Raw genomic sequence first — 16,057 nt, 5'->3', positions numbered from 1 at the left:
GTGTCATCAGGAGTTTGGTCAGAGTTTCATCAGTTTTTCTTGGAAAAGAAAAAAAGATGTTTCTCCAGCTTCTCCTATCAACCAGTCCAGGAAAAGCAGACAGCACATGGATGCCATCTGAGTGCACTTCGATTTTTTCACGCCCATAGACTTCAATTACCGATTTTGAGCTGAAACCTAGAGCAGTATTGGACATGTCTCCACAATTTTGCATGGAGCACTTGATCTGACAAAAAAATTGAAGAGCTCCATAGTCTATAATAGATATGAGTTTTATCCATAATACTCGTATGTGAAAAACGGACATCTGAATGAGCTCTAACATGATCAGCGAGCCCGACATACCTCTACATACCTGTCTTGCAACAATTTTAGTGACGGCAGAATATCCTATTAATTATATCAATGATATATGTATTTTCTAAAACCTGCACACATGTGGGTGCACAGCATCATGTACAGGAGTAGCAAGCATCAAACTAAATTGCATAACATGACTGCGATGTTACATAGTTATTGGCCATAAAAGTAGCACAAACAGAGTGAGACCAACACAATCATTTGGCGCTTGCTACATCTGTATGTAAGTTTTTTTTCTTCATGTGGTTTTGTACCTTCTCCATTATCTTCTGAGTTTCCGCAGTGTTTGGTGAGTAAAGAATTTGTCCATATAACAACGGTTTCAGCAGAATCCAATAACTGGCTCCAGAAGACGTCTTCACCAGATTTGTGAATAAGTCTAAGCAAAATGAGTCTGAAAAATAGACAGTTATGAAATAGGGGTGGAAACAAGAAGTAATGAGCACATATAATACCTCTAATATCCTCCCGAGTCCGGACTTACTGTTGGTAGGTATGCCATATAACTGGTCAAGCGTCTTGGCTCGGCTTTGTTTTGCAGATGATTGTAAAGTAGGGTATAACGAGTAGAGGGCCTGGCTCAGTCCCCTATAGTTCCCACTACACAGAAGTTTTGTAATATCAGTAAATGAGGCAGTGATCGCCCGGTTACTTGGATCGAATGGAAGATCCTGAAAATAGAAAGCATATGACAATACGTCTTTAAGGTATATACCATGGCATTTGAAAAAAGGAAATTATGCAGCTTTGTAAATTGACTTGTTTAAAAATTATCCCAGTGTTTTCTCTCTACAGCTCATATGCAGACCCATGTGCCTCCTTACAAACCTTGTGAAGACGGATCTTGCAGTCATACTATGTTCTATTTGCATTGAATATAATGCTAGTAAGAAAAAGTGGACAGACTGAAGGGAGTCGGGCTGTCTAAGAATTGTGTGTAGACTGTATTTCAGCCATGGGGAGCTGGGTCTGAAGAGGATTCACCACACTGTGGAATATTTGCATGAAGACTACTTGTAAGGTTGTCAAGTTAGTTTTATTGTAGATAAGTTACAGTAATACAAGAAAACAATATATACTGTATATATATTAGGATTTCTCTCTCACAGGTAGGGATTAAGCATTAGGCCTTAGGTACCATACATACAGGCAATGCAGTTTGGTCCAAATGTGCAGTTTTTATTGCTTTCCACAAGTTGCACATCACCAGAACAAACTCATAAGGAAATCCTTAGCCTTGTCTGGGCACTGGGCTATTCATACATGGCTCAGCTAGCCCCAGCTTGGTCAAACAAAACAGCCATTGTCCATAGCAACCACTGATACTTGCAGTTCTCTGTACAGGACCTGTGTGGTCTCTTCTCAGAGAGGGATTCTGGACTTTGCTACATTCAGTAGACTGACTGACTCCCCAGCCACTCCATTCAGACAGAGGCCCTGACAAGCCTCTCTCTCTCAGCTGCAGCTCACATTTTTGCTGGTCACCTGCAGCACCACTCATCCAGCAGACTAACACTCCCGCAGGAGACTGAAACTCCATGAAGCTACTTCCTGGTTCTTATCTAAACCCTACAGGTGTATCTAATCAAGACTGCAGAGCTTGGATTTAACACTGCTCTTCCCAGCTATGCTAATATATATATATATATATATATATATATATATATATGCTAATATACTGTATATATACAGTACTCAAACAAATAAAGGGAACACTAAAATCCCACATCCTAGATACTGAATTAAATCTTCCAGTTGCAAATCTTTTTTCATTACATAGTGGAATGTGTTGAGAAGGTTGGAACATAAAAATGATCAATCTAAATCAAAATTAACATCCCATGGCGGCCTGAATTTGGAATAGTACTCAAAATCAAATTGGAAAGTCAAATTACAGGCTGATCCAACTTCAGTAGAAATGCCTCAAGACAAGGAAATGATGCTCAGTAGTGTGTTTGGCCACCAAGCACCTGTATGACCTCCCTACAATGCCTGGGCATGCTCCTGATGAGGCGGCGGATGGACGCGTGAGGGATCTCCTCCCAGACCTGGACTAAAGAATCCGCCAACTCCTCGACAGTCTGTGGTGCAATGTGACGTTGGTGGATGGTGCGAGACATGATGTCCCAAATGTGTTCAATCGGATTCAGGTCTGAGGAATGGGAGGGCCAGTCCATAGCTTCAATGCCTTCATATTGCAGGAACTGCTGACACACTACAGCCACATGAGGTCTGGCATTGTCCTGGATTAGGAGGAACCCACGGCCAACCGCACCAGCCTATGAAATCACAAGGGGTCTGAGGATCTCATCTCGGTACCTAATGGCAGTCAGGCTACCTCTGGCGAGCACACGGAGGGCTGTGTGGCCCTCCAAAGAAATGCCACCCCACACTATTACTGACCCACTGCCAAACCGGTCATGCTGAAGGATGTTGCAGGCAGCAAATTGCTCTCCACGGCGTCTCCAGACTCTGTGACATCTGTGACATGTGCTCAATGTGAACCTGCTTTCATCTGTGAAGAGAACAGGGCACCAGTGGCAAATTTACCAATCCTGGTGTTCTGTGGCAAATGCCAAGCATCCTGCATGGTGTTAGGCTGTGAGCACAACCCCCATCTGTGGATGCCGAGAACTCAAACCATCCTCATGGAGTCGGTTTCTAACCGTTTGTGCAGGCACATGTACATTTGTGGCCTGCTGGAGGTCATTTTGCAGGGCTCTGGCAGTGTTTCTCCTGATTCTCCTTGCACAAAGGCTGAGGTAGCGGTCCTGCTCCTGGGTTGTTGCCCTCCTATGGCCCCCTCCAGGTCTCTTGGCGTACTTGCCTGTCTCCTGGTAGCACCTCCAGCCTCTGGACACTACGCTGACAGACACAGCAAACCTTTCCACATCTCACATTGATGTGCCATCCTGGAAGAGCTGCACTACCTGAGCCACTTGTGTGGGTTGTAGAGTCCGTCTCATGCTATCACGAGTGTGAAAGCACAACCAACATTCAAAAGTGACCAAAACATCAGCCAGAAGGCATTGGTACTGAGATGTGGTCTGTGGTCCCCACCTGCAGAAACACTCCTTTATTAGTGTGTCTTGATAATTGCCAATAATTTCCATCTGTTGTCTATTCCATTTGCACAACAGCATGTGAAATTGATTGTCAAACAATGTTGCTTCCTAAGTGGACAGTTTGATTTCACAGAAGTTTGATTTACTTGAAGTTATATTCTGTTGTTTAAGTGTTCCCTTTATTTTTTGAGCAGTGTGTGTATATATATATATATATATATATATATATATATACATGCCTAAATTGGAGTAGTGGAGAGGAGGGGGAACCTAACTGCCAGCCCTCCCATCAGATGACTTTTATCAGATCTGCCTTATATAGTGATGAGCAAAAGTCTAACAAGGTTTTGAACTTTTGACTTTCAGGCTCCATATCTCACTATCTACTACTGCTTCGATCGTGAGAATAACATAATTTTATAGGCAATCATCTTGGCTACCTCATACATAAATTTGCATTGCAACTATTTAGCATATTATTAGTTGTGCAGACTCTTGTAATTTTACTGCATTGTTACTGTTTTGCTCCTGGTGGTGGAAAAATCTTTTTGTTCCTAAATACTACAAATTGCAGCCTGTTCTCCTATTACCTAATAGCTCAGTGTGTTTTTAGGTTGATTACCAAGCGAAAGGTCCATTTATTCATTCAGAAGCCAAGAAGTGAACATCCAGGCAAATTATCAAAGTCAACAAGTCATCTTACCCTCCCTTCCTTTGAGGTGCACTCTGTGCGCATCTACTCCCCCTCCAACCTCAAACTGGCTGTTATCTACTGCCCCCCAGGGCCAGCCACCACCTTCTTTGACCACTTCACCACCTGGCTACTTCATTTCCTTTCCGCGGACATCCCTACTATCATCATGGGCGACTTCAACATCCCTATTGACACTTCAGCTGCCACTAAACTTCTATCTCTCACTTCCTCCTTCGGCCTCACTCAATAGTTTTCTACAGCCACCCACAAAGATGGCCACACACTGGACCTCATCTTCACCCGCCTCTGCTCCCTATCTAACCTCTCTAACTCACCTCTTCCTCTCTCTGACCACAAACTTCTCACATTCTCTTCCCTCTCCACTCCATGTCTACAATCCCCACCCCACAAACTTTCACACCCTCGCAGAAATCTTAAACACCTTGACTTACACTCATTCTCTGAATCAATCCTCCCTCTGACAGATATAAGTTCCTTACACAATGCGGATGACGCTGCCGCTCTATAACACCACAATAGCTGCAGCTTTGGAATCTGCTGCCCCACTTACAAATACCAAAGCTCGCAAAATCAACAGACAGCCTTGGCACACCAGCCTGACCAAAGAACTGAGGCAAGCTTCCAGGGCTGCTGAGCGCAGATGGAAAAGATCCCACTCCAACGAGCACTTCATCGCATTCAAACAGTCCCTCACTACTTTCAAGACCACACTCGCAACAGCTAAACAAACCTACTTCTCATCTCTCATATCCTCCCTGTCTCACAACCCTAAACAGTTATTCAACACCTTCAATTCTCTCCTCCGTCCCCCAGCACCTCCTCCCTCCCCACTCATCTCAGCTGAAGACTTTGCCTCATTTTTCAAGCAGAAGATTGATAACATCAATCACTTCTCCCCTTTGCCTCCAAGCTACTGGAACAACATGTCTACCTTGAACTGTCCTCCCATCTCTCTTCTTGCTCCCTCTTTTACCGCTTACAATCTGGCTTCCAGTCACAACACTCCACTGAAACTGCCCTTACTAAGGTCACCAATGACCTCTTAACTGCCAAGAGCAAGCAACACTACTCTGTCCTTCTCCTCCTGGACCTGTTGGCTGCCTTTGCCACAATGGACCATTCCCTATTATTACAGACCCTCTCATCCCTTGGCATCACAGACTTGGCCCTATCCTGGATCTTATCATACCTAATAGACTGGACATTCAGCATCACCCACTCCCACACCACCTCCTCATCTTGCCCCCTGTCTGTCGGAGTCCCACAAGGTTCAGTCCTAGGGCCCCTGCTCTTCTCCATTTACACCTTTGGCCTTGGACAGCTCATAGAATCTCATGGCTTTCAGTATCATCTCTATGCTGATGACACACAGATCTACATCTCTGGACCAGATATCACCTCCCTACTAACCAGAATCCCTCAATGTCTGTCCACTATTTTATCCTTCTTCTCCGCTAGATTTCTGAAACTTAACATGGACAAAACAGAATTCATCATCTTTCCCCCATCTCACGTGACCCCCAATGAACCTATCCATTACAATAAATGGCTGCCCACTCTCCCCAGTCCCACAAGCTCGCTGCCTCGGGGTAATCCTTGACGCTGATCTCTCCTTCAAACCACATATCCTAGCCCTTTCCACTTCCTGCCAACTTCAACTCAAAAATATTTCACAAATCCGTTCATTCCTCAACCAAGAATCTGCAAAAACCCTAGTCCATGCCCTCATCATCTCTCGCCTTGACTACTGCAACCTCCTGCTCTGTGGCCTCCCCTCGAACACTCTTGCACCTCTCCAATCTATTCCAAACTCTGCTGCCCGACTAATCCACCTGTCCCCCCGCTATTCCCCAGCTTCTCCCCTCTGTCAATCCCTTCACTGGCTCCCCATTGCCCAGAGACTCCAGTACAAAACCCTAACCATGACATACAAAGCCATGCACAACCTGTCTCCTCCATACATCTGTGACCTTGTCTCCCAGTACTTTCCTGCATGCAACCTCCGATCCTCACAAGATCTCCTTCTCTATTCCCCTCTTATCTCCTCTTCCCACAATCGCATGCAAGATTTCTCTCGCGCATCACCCCTACTCTGGAACTCTCTACCACAACATATCAGACTCTCACCTACCATTGAAACCTTCAAAAAGAGCCTGAAGACCCACCTCTTCCGACAAGCCTATAACCTGCAGTAACCACAGATTGACCAAACCACTGCATGACCAGCTCTACCCTCACCTACTGTATTCTGACCCATCCCTTGTAGATTGTGAGCCTTCGCGGGCAGGGTCCTCTCTCCTCCTGTTCCAGTTATGACTTGTATTGTTTAAGATTATTGTACTTGTTTTTATTATGTATACCCCTCCTTACATGTAAAGCGCCATGGACTAAATGGCGCTATAACAATAAATAATAATAATAATCTCATCACAAAGTCTATCAATTCTGGAACAACAAGCATGGCAGGTGGCTTCTATGCATCGTAACAATGAGATCACAGACGTCCATGCTAGCACCGTGTGGTGCACATTACATAATTCTGGAATGGTGGCCCAAAAAAAAGGTGTAGAGTCCTCAATAGGAATAAGAAGCAACGACTCGAGTTTGCCAAAAAGAATTAAATTCAATATCTGGCTCTGATGGGTGAAAATGGGTCTTGAAGAAACTAGGGAAAAGGGGCTAAGGATCGAGAAATTGAAGGCAATGTCAACTTCAGTGGAGGAAGCTGAAAATATGGGGTTGTTTCACAGCCAAAGGCATTGGATACTTGACTAGGATTGATGGTAGTCTCAATGCTGAGCTATATGTGAGTATCCTACAAGACGAGTTACTTTGTTCAATCGAGTACTATGAGTATGAAAAGGATGACATAGTGTTCCAGCAGGACAACAACCTGAAGCATATGTCAAGATTGGCAAAGAAATGGTTCAGTGGCAATGAGAGGGAGATGCTGGCTTGGCCCCCACAATTTCCAGACCTCAGCCCAATTAAAATACTTGTGGGTAGAGTTGAAGGAAAACTGTCTACATACCCAAGTGAGTCAACCAGTATGCACCAACTTTGGTAGTAAAGGCCTGGGATCAGATTTCAGTCAAGACATGCTAATCTGATCAAGAGCTGCCCAGAAGGATTCAGGCAGTGTTGAAAGTCAAAGGTGGATTTACACAGTATTAACCAAATAATAAAAATTAAAATTTGGTATTTACGAGCATAACAGTAACAATGCAGTCACATGACAAGAATCTGCATAAGTAATTATGTGCTAAATAGTTGCAAGTCAAGTTTTTGCATGAGATTACCAAGATGATTGTCTATAAAATGATTGTTTTACTTTTGAAGCAGTAGTGGGTGGTGAGATATGGAGCCTGAAATTAAAAGTTCAAAACATTGTTACCCTTTTGCTTGTCCGTGTATACCATTAAATTCATTTATGAAAAACTTACCACACTTCTTCTCTGCCTGAGTGATCGGGTCTGTACACCCAAAAGTCTCTTCATGATACCCAGCAGACTGTTTAGCTCCTCTTGGGAAGGCAAGTCTGCAAATATCTCATCCATTTTCTGGAGCAGGTTAATCAGTGCCGCTTTGATAATATCAAGATCCTTTTGCCATGTTGATGGAACCACCATCTACAATACGACATAAGTCTCTGTAAGGTGTAGCCTTAGCTAAAAATATAAACAATATATATACACTAATGCAGGCCATATATAATCATTGTTAGTGTGTGCCACTTACCCTGTATATTAGTTGAAGAATATCTATATTCTGGAAAAATATTATGGCCGTTTGGTATCCTTTATCTGGAGGTAAGTTACAAAATACTTGCAGTGGTTCAGCCACCAGAGAGAGGTTTGTACTACACTGATACAGAGTGATGAACCAGTCGATAATCTATGGGGAAAGAATTAAAAATATGACCATGATCCAGCTTAAAGTGAGAGTCGTTTACTGGTAGACGTAAACTACTAACACTAGTAATTGCCTAAAAAAAGAATGGAATGATTGACGCTTACTTCTGAAAAGTTAATGCCTGTTATATGTAATTACATGAGATTGATTGGTAATCCTGTCTGATATAAAGAAGTGCAGAAACACCTTTGGACCCGTAAACTTCTTCAGGTAGTACCGCATTAGTATTAGTATCTCATTGCTACATACTCAATTGGCCCCCTTCCTAAATCATCTCCCTCTCAGGTTTCGGTGAGTGGCACTGACGATGGAGGGGGTGGTGATAACGTAAGAGCTGGGCGGCGCTCTTTCTGCCCGGCCTGGTATTCTAATAAGGTCTGTTCTGCTAGACAGTATGACTGATGAAGGGCAGTGTTCGGTAGCCAATAGCACATCACGGCATCCTGCCCCTTATCAGTGTTTATTCTCATCCTGGCGCGAAATTCCTGATCGCTATTTCTGATATCTGACACAATTTGTCAATTACTGCTCTACCATCTTACTTGGATAGATGCTCGCACTTGCTTTCTGGCATCATCTTTAATTATATCACTTTGGTTTCTCTTGTTCTTGTACCTACCCCAAGATCACTAGCATTAATACCGTCCCTGCTGCCAACTCAATTCACCAGCCAGCATCTACTCTGTTAATGGAACCTAGGGGTCTTTTCACTGAAGGCTAAATCTCTGTACAAGGGGGGCAAATAAGAAAGTGTTCTCTGTGATCTGCTAATCGGTGTGGCTAGCACAGAAACCATACATGGAAGACCTCTTATCAGTTGCCAGAATCCAAGGACAGGCCCATAAGACGCATCACTTTGAGAGGAGGACCTGTAAGTTAGTATTGTTTCTTAATAAAGGGCTTGAGTTGGCATCTTAGAGGGATGGGAAGGCCATAGTTATCCACTGTTTTAGAAGTCTTATGTGTTTTCAAGGGACATTATTTTAAAAATAGGCTAAAGTTGAAAGAGCAAATTATGCAGCTATAATATATTTTAAAAAAATACAAAAGATGGTGACGCTTCCCACAGGTGAATTGGGGTCCCCCAGGGCTCCCGGTGTGCTGGGCAGTTATGGTGTATGCCGGCAAATAAGTGGAGGACACAGAGTTGTCACGTCTTTACCTGGTTTATTGGTTGTAAGCAGGCCACAGTCCAGGGTACCAGGAACAGGTGGTGATATGGTCCGGCCGGCCTGGAGGCAAAGGTGATCCCTCTCCCAGGTGAGGTCAGTAAGCCTTTCTACTCATGCTCGTATGCGAGGTTCTTGCTGCCTGTGGCTTCCATACAAAGTCCTCTCTCTCCTGTCCTGGGACAGTTACCTGTATGATGGGCAGTGTGAGCCTTTTTATAGGGTCTCTATCACGACTCGGGCTCTTAGCGTACTGCTTCACCTTCAGGTGTAGGTGTGGGCAAATTACATAAAGTCCTATGCCCTCCGGTTCTGCCGTGTGACCTGGAGTACAACAGCTTCGGGCTCCCGGTGCCCGGTTCCTGCGCTTCGACTCTGAGGGTGCCCAGTCAAGCCCTCTCCTGCTCCTGTGCTTCTGTCCTCAGATGCTTCACTACATTCAACCCCTCAGGTTCACTTCCTTTCCTGGGGCTGCAGCTCAGTCCTGGCTGCACGGCTCTGCTGTCTGCTCTCACTCCTCACTCCTTCACTCTCTTTTCCAGACTGAACTAACTCCTCCTCCAGACCAGAACCCTTAAAACTGGGGAAGCTCCCCTGAATCCGGGTACAGAGCTCCCCCTTCTGGCCTGGATTCAGAATGTGTTGTATGTAGGTGCATTACCTGGTAAAGGAAATTCTCCTTGCCTCCAAGCATAATATTGCCCTCCCCGAAAGGAAGGCAACATCACTGTAACAACCGGTTACCTGGGGTGTTACACACAAATCAATCTACAGTAGCTTTGATCAGAGCAGTCACAATCTGCAGTCTGTAAATGGTTCTCAGTACCCATGCTCTCTAGGACCAAATAATGATTTTTTATTATTATGCATGAGATTTCATTTATCCTTTTTTTTAAACAGTAGATCCCCATTCATCAAATGATGTTCTCTCTTAGGCTGGGGTTACACTTGCGAGTGCAATGCAAGAAACTCATGCGAGTCTCTCGCCTCAATACCCACACTGCAGCCGGCACTCGGGACCGGAGTTTGCAGCTGCATGTATTTCTATGCAGCTGAACACTCTGGTCCTGAGTGCAGTGCTGGGTATTGATGAGAGACTCACGCGAGTTTCTCGCATTGCACACACAAGTGTGACCCCGGCCTTATTCTGAAAACATGACGACGGGACTTCATTGTTTGTCTGGTTAATATACAATCATTAAAAAATAATTTAATGAAAAACTCACATCAATCTTGTTACTTGGCATCTGCACACTCATCAGTGCACTGACAGTTGGTTGACTCAGGTTTACTACTTGTCTTAACTGCTCCTCGACATGGCTGCTGTTGTGGAATATGCTTCCTAAAGGTACTAGGATAAAATAAAAGTTAGTATTGCTACTTATTTTATTATTTAGTTGCTTCATATGTATCACATGTAAAGACCAGAAGAAATATCCTCTAAAGTGCATACATTTTGTATGGCTATAGCCTTATTATGAGGACTTATTGGTTTCATCTCATTATCTCTCTTCGGAATTGAATCAGCTCAACAACCTGATGCCTTCATGTTGAGGGAAAGTAGGGGCTTTCAATAATACTTTTTTTCTACTGAGAATTCCCTAAACTGTATAATATCATGCCTTAAAATTGCTACGTTAAAGAAGGACAAATAACCCTCAAGATAGTGCCAGCGAGGCCACGTCTAGGAGAGGCCTTAAGGTCTCCGTACACATTAAATTTGGGCAACTGGCAATTTGGCAGATAAGAAGGATAGGGCAGCTGGAATTTCAACAGCTGATTCTTTTATTTTCAAGACTAATAAGCTGCTGCCAGAAGAGTCTGGCAGAAGCTTTCCCTTCTCTCCCCATGAAGCCACACGAACGAATGTCCAAGTGTGGTGTCGGGAAACATAGCTGTAGGTCAACAGTCATCTTATGTGTATGGCCAGTTTTATTCAGTTACAACATTTATTTATGTCTAAAGGGGTTTACTCTGGTAAAAATAAAAGTTCCTCAGGGGCTTGGAACTGTAAAAAATAACAAACTAAACAATACTCACCGACATGGATCTGGCGCATTGTGCTCCTTTATCTGTGCTGACACAGGAAGAGGAGAAATCATCATTCCGCCAGCAAAAAGATTGCTGTGGCCTGTGATTGTCTGCAGTGGTCAGGTGATTTGTACAGCATGACCTCTGATATTTTTCTGATGACAGGCTGCTCAAGTCTCCTGACCGCTGCAGCCAATCTCAAGTACAGCAGTTCAATTACTTAAGGAATGGTGATGTCTCCTCTTCCTGTGACAGCACAGACCACAGAGAGCTGTGTTAGACCCATGCGGGTGCCAGTAGGTGAGTATCGTTTAGATTATTAATTTTTTTACTATTCTTTTAGCCATGACCACCCTTCTAATGGTTTGTTCTTAAAAAAAAAACAAAAATGTAAGTGATGCGATTTCTTCCAATGCAAATCATCAACCTAAAGGATGAGAGTGATGGCTCAGTTTCATGACTAACGTATCGTGACTTTTAGTGCCAGAGTGACCAGATCACTCACAGTTCGCCCCTGGTTAAAATGATTACTTTAATTTGCGGCGTACCTTGAATATCCTCACTTGTTCCATTAGTTACGTTGGCAAAGTTGATTAGCAACGAGGTGATGTTTGATAAGTCACTTACTGGAAGCCTGAAAGAAAATGCAGGAGATAATTGTTCAATTAATCACAGAAATGTTCAACACTGAAAGAAAACTAGGGTTATATTGTAAATGAGAATCAGAAATGAAAAACGAAATTGTCCCAATTTTAATCACATTGGAACACTTTTTATATAACTGGAAGGCTCCTTCAAAGGGAATCCGTCAGCAGGCTTTGACTACTCCATCTGAGAGCCGCATAATATAGGGACAGAGACCCTGATTCCTGCAATGTTACTTACTAGGCTGCTTGCTGTAGTTTTTATTAAATGCTGTCATTTGCTGCAGATCTAGCAGTGCCCTAAGTGCTGAGATCTGTATAACTCCGTCCACATGACTGACTTTCAGCTTTCTGTGTACACTGTGCATAGGCAGAAAACCTCCAAAAAGTAGTGGGAGTGGAGCTATACCCAGCTCACAAATATGTAGGATTGCATAGCAGCAGGTTTTACTAGTCCTCTAGAGATAATCTCCTGCTGATAAAACAGTGATTTTATGAAAAGTACAACAAGCAGTGCAGTAGACAACACATAGCTGGAATCAGGGTCTCTGCCCCTACATTATGCTGCTCTAAGATTAGATGAAAAAACTTGGTGACAGATTGACTTTATACTCAATGAGTCTGTAGAATACCATTTTTAATTTGTTGCCCGTAGTCACAACATTGTGCTGAAAAAATGCATTTTTATTTTACAAAACGGTGTACAAATGGAAATGATTTCTTTATCACATACTATATGCAAATTGCCTCTTCAGACGGGAAGAGGACTAGAACTATAGTACCACCTATTGTAAGTAGCAATCCTAAAAGTCAATATCGACCCTTTAATGAGCCCTGTCACATGACTTAGGATAAAAGCCAAAATAGAATCTCAGCAGACACGGTGTTTCGGGATGTTGCCTCTCATCAGTGCAAAGTATGAGATCTGATTTGGCTAGGTGAGAGGCTCTGGACTGGGGACTAAGGGGTAACGTTTCTCCTTGTGGAGAGTGACAAGCCAGGCCTGGCATGTCAGAGTGAGGAGACTTAAAGGCCATGCATGCTCCTCTGGGAAATTAAATATGCAAATTGTCTTTTCGGAGAGGAAGACGACTAGAACTCTAGTGCCACCTATTGGAAGCAGCAATCCTAACAGTCAATATTGACTTTTAAACATACCCAAAGTTAAAATGTTTTAAAATGTATTAGTAATGCATTATTCAGTGTAAATGGGGCCTTCATTTATGTAATAAAAAGAAAAATCAGGCCATTTACACTATGTCTGTGTAACCTGTAGGAAATGAATAGGCGCACACGTCTAGTATGAATGTTACAAATGATCGAGCATAGTCTTACAGCCTTTATACGACATCTACCATCTCATCGGTACGTTGACTTACACAGAGCTGATCATTTGGTTTAGGTCGCTCTCGATGCTCATAAGTATGCTGTCCAGTACTGATTTTATTATTGTCGGTGCACTCTGCCTTTGAGCGGTCTGGACAACTTGAATTCCCGCTGTTGTGATATCAGCCACATCTTGGAGCAACGTGAAGTACTGACATGACACATAGCAGTACGCATTGTTTGACCCATTCAATCCACAGAGTATAGCGGTGACATTTTGCAGTTGATAAATCTGTAGGAAAGAAAACATTAGAGTGAACGATGTAAAAAATGTTAGTGAGTTCAGTGTGAGACAGTGAAGGGAGAGGATGTGAGGAGAGCCTGGGAGTGGAGCTGCGATTGAGCTCACCCCATGATTGAGGGCAAGAGAGCGGACACCGGAGTCTGTGGTTGTGAGGGAACTACAGGCCCCACAGCCAAATCTGGAGGACAGGAGATTGCAGGTCTCCTGGCCACAACTGACACCCAAAGGCACCACGAGGGAGTGACACCTGGAAAAGGCTCAAGCCGCCTGCCATGCGGGCAGTGTTTCACTAAGTTGACAGACTGAGAGAAGGACTTGAGGAGAACTACAAGCATCAGGAACCAAGAACAGTAGGGAGGCTTCCAACCCCACCTGGCTAGGGGAATTCTGAACTGCTTCCAGGCTGCCCGGAACTCTAATACCACCTGTTAACTGTGCTCCGGATTGCACGTACAATTAAAGGTAAAAAAAACTATAGTCCCTGTGTCCTTCAATTATTCTTGCACCCCAATGTCCACAACCCCTCATAGACTGATCTGGCAGCCCTGGGGCTACGCTCCACCTGTAGGGAGTCAAACCAGCTGCAACACCACCGATCCCAGCGGTCCCCTTTAGCAGCGTCGGCCATCTCTAGCCGAATACCACAGGTGGCGTCACGAATAATCCCCTACAAACATTTCCCTCATCCCTTTTATTGGACGCCACGGACCGGGTCACTGCTGTCGTGACCACCCCTTTAAGACCAATCCGACCCGGTTACGAGTATCCCACGGCCCTAGCGGGTGTTGCATATGCAGAGAGGTGTACAGACCCATAGACTTTCTATTAAGCTCGTACACCACTCTACGCACTCTCAAGCATGCTTCTGCCCCTTGGTTTGAGCCATTGGTGGGGGACCCAGATGAGTACTATTGGTAAGTTAGGGGTGGGTAACATTTCGTGATTATTATGTATACGATATGACATTGCTTGCCTTTTTATTGAGTAACTCCGGAACCATTGATCCATTTGCTAATTCATTGCTTGGAGTAAACAAATCCTGTATTGCCACGTCAAGGTGCCCTAAAGAAGATAAGATGATTAATAAGAGACTTTACAAGAAGAAAATCCATACTGAAATCAGTTCTTTAGTGCACATTCTCAAATCCTCGGTAAGTGCATTAATTGCAGAAAAATCTATATTGCATTATAGAATCCTGCTTAATTAGTGGTTTTCCTGTCTTGGCTATTGGAGCTATTTATTATAGTTTAGTGCCAAGACCATTTAAGGTTCCTACAATAAATGGCTGAAATGGCTGAAGACATTGAAATGTTGGCTACAAAGTCACATTCACTATACCCGTTTCATGATCAGTGAGGTCGGCGGCCACATTTTTCACACAGTTCATGGCAGTTTCATAAGGTTCTGTCAATGGAGGAATCTGCACAGTAACCGTGAATTGTGTCGTGGCATTCGTTAGTCTGCAAAAAAAAAACAATATATTTGTGACTAATATTAGTAATTTAGGTTCTAAAAAGAACACAATTAAAAGTGATAACTTTATATGTGCCTGATTAAAATCGAAATCACATAGTATAGGACTAGAGTATTCTATTGTACCAGGAAATGGTGGCATTTTGCAGCACGGCAACATTTGAATAGAGTTACAGTATGTTGGAGTTACCATAATGTGCATTTACACTGCATGATTACCGTGGGCAAGAATTCCTAGTTGGAGCGGACATATCTCTGGTGCAACGTGTACAACCAGGGGCTCAAGAGGTAAGGGGGCCCATTTTCAGCTTCGAATCATGAATCAGTTCTTTTCCCATACACATATACTGTTCTTTCACAGTGCCCCTTCTGCACAGAAAAAAAAGCTGCCAATAACCTGACGAATAAGCAAAACACTCGTTCATCAGGTTACATGATGCTCTGGATTACCCAAAATATCATTGTTCTTGGCAGCCTATGCTCACTGAAGTTCTTTTAGTAGAGATGAACAAATGTATTTGAGGATAATTGAATTGTCTTCAGATTTATCAAAAACTTGTTATTCTTCTGATCCAAAGTTTTTGCAATTAGCCATTTGCCAGTTCAGCAAAATGTTGGCCACATGGGCCGCCATTTTGCTAAATCGTGGAGGATCGGGAAAGAGTTAAAAAAATGATGTTCTGTCTCATCCTCCTCATTTGTTTTACTTGACAACAGGGCTCGAAGCACTAACTAAGTACAAAAGCTTGGCAGCACGTCATATGTGGCACCAGAACATCCAGCACGATGTCTAAGGCCTAGTCGGTGCCGTAAGTCTATGTGCCGAGAGGTGAAGGCCAAGGAAGTTGATGTACACTTGTCAACTTTGGAAGAGTCCAGAGTACACCGACGACCAGGTAGTGGTGGCAGACCAGACGAGTGGTGAGGTGAGTACTCATTTTCTTTTATATTTATTATGCTCTATGGTCAGGAGAAAGAGACCCCCGGAACATAATAAGGAACAGTCAATTCACAGCAAATAACTTCAATATAAATCAAATTTTCCTGCCAAATTTGA

At 43.5% G+C, this 16,057-nt stretch overlaps 1 protein-coding gene across 1 annotated transcript in view; it reads right to left on the bottom strand.

Moving 5' to 3' along the window:
• The window catches only part of ABCA12 (ATP binding cassette subfamily A member 12), a 253,565-nt gene that overhangs the window by 114,505 nt on the left and 123,003 nt on the right, over positions 1-16,057 (bottom strand). Inside the window, exons 15-23 of the mRNA XM_069735561.1 lie at positions 14,866-14,987; positions 14,500-14,588; positions 13,276-13,514; positions 11,801-11,886; positions 10,448-10,572; positions 7,879-8,034; positions 7,584-7,769; positions 845-1,031; positions 615-754 (exon numbers count right to left, since the gene is read on the bottom strand). Of these exons, the coding sequence (XP_069591662.1) occupies positions 615-754; positions 845-1,031; positions 7,584-7,769; positions 7,879-8,034; positions 10,448-10,572; positions 11,801-11,886; positions 13,276-13,514; positions 14,500-14,588; positions 14,866-14,987 (1,330 nt within the window). The remainder of the gene's footprint in view (positions 1-614; positions 755-844; positions 1,032-7,583; positions 7,770-7,878; positions 8,035-10,447; positions 10,573-11,800; positions 11,887-13,275; positions 13,515-14,499; positions 14,589-14,865; positions 14,988-16,057) is intronic.

This window comes from Ranitomeya imitator, chromosome 7 (genome assembly GCF_032444005.1).
Source record: "Ranitomeya imitator isolate aRanImi1 chromosome 7, aRanImi1.pri, whole genome shotgun sequence".
NCBI classification, from domain to species: Eukaryota; Metazoa; Chordata; class Amphibia; order Anura; family Dendrobatidae; genus Ranitomeya; species Ranitomeya imitator.
Note: the sequence above shows the minus strand (reverse complement) of the source record. Positions and strands in the feature narration are given on the sequence as shown.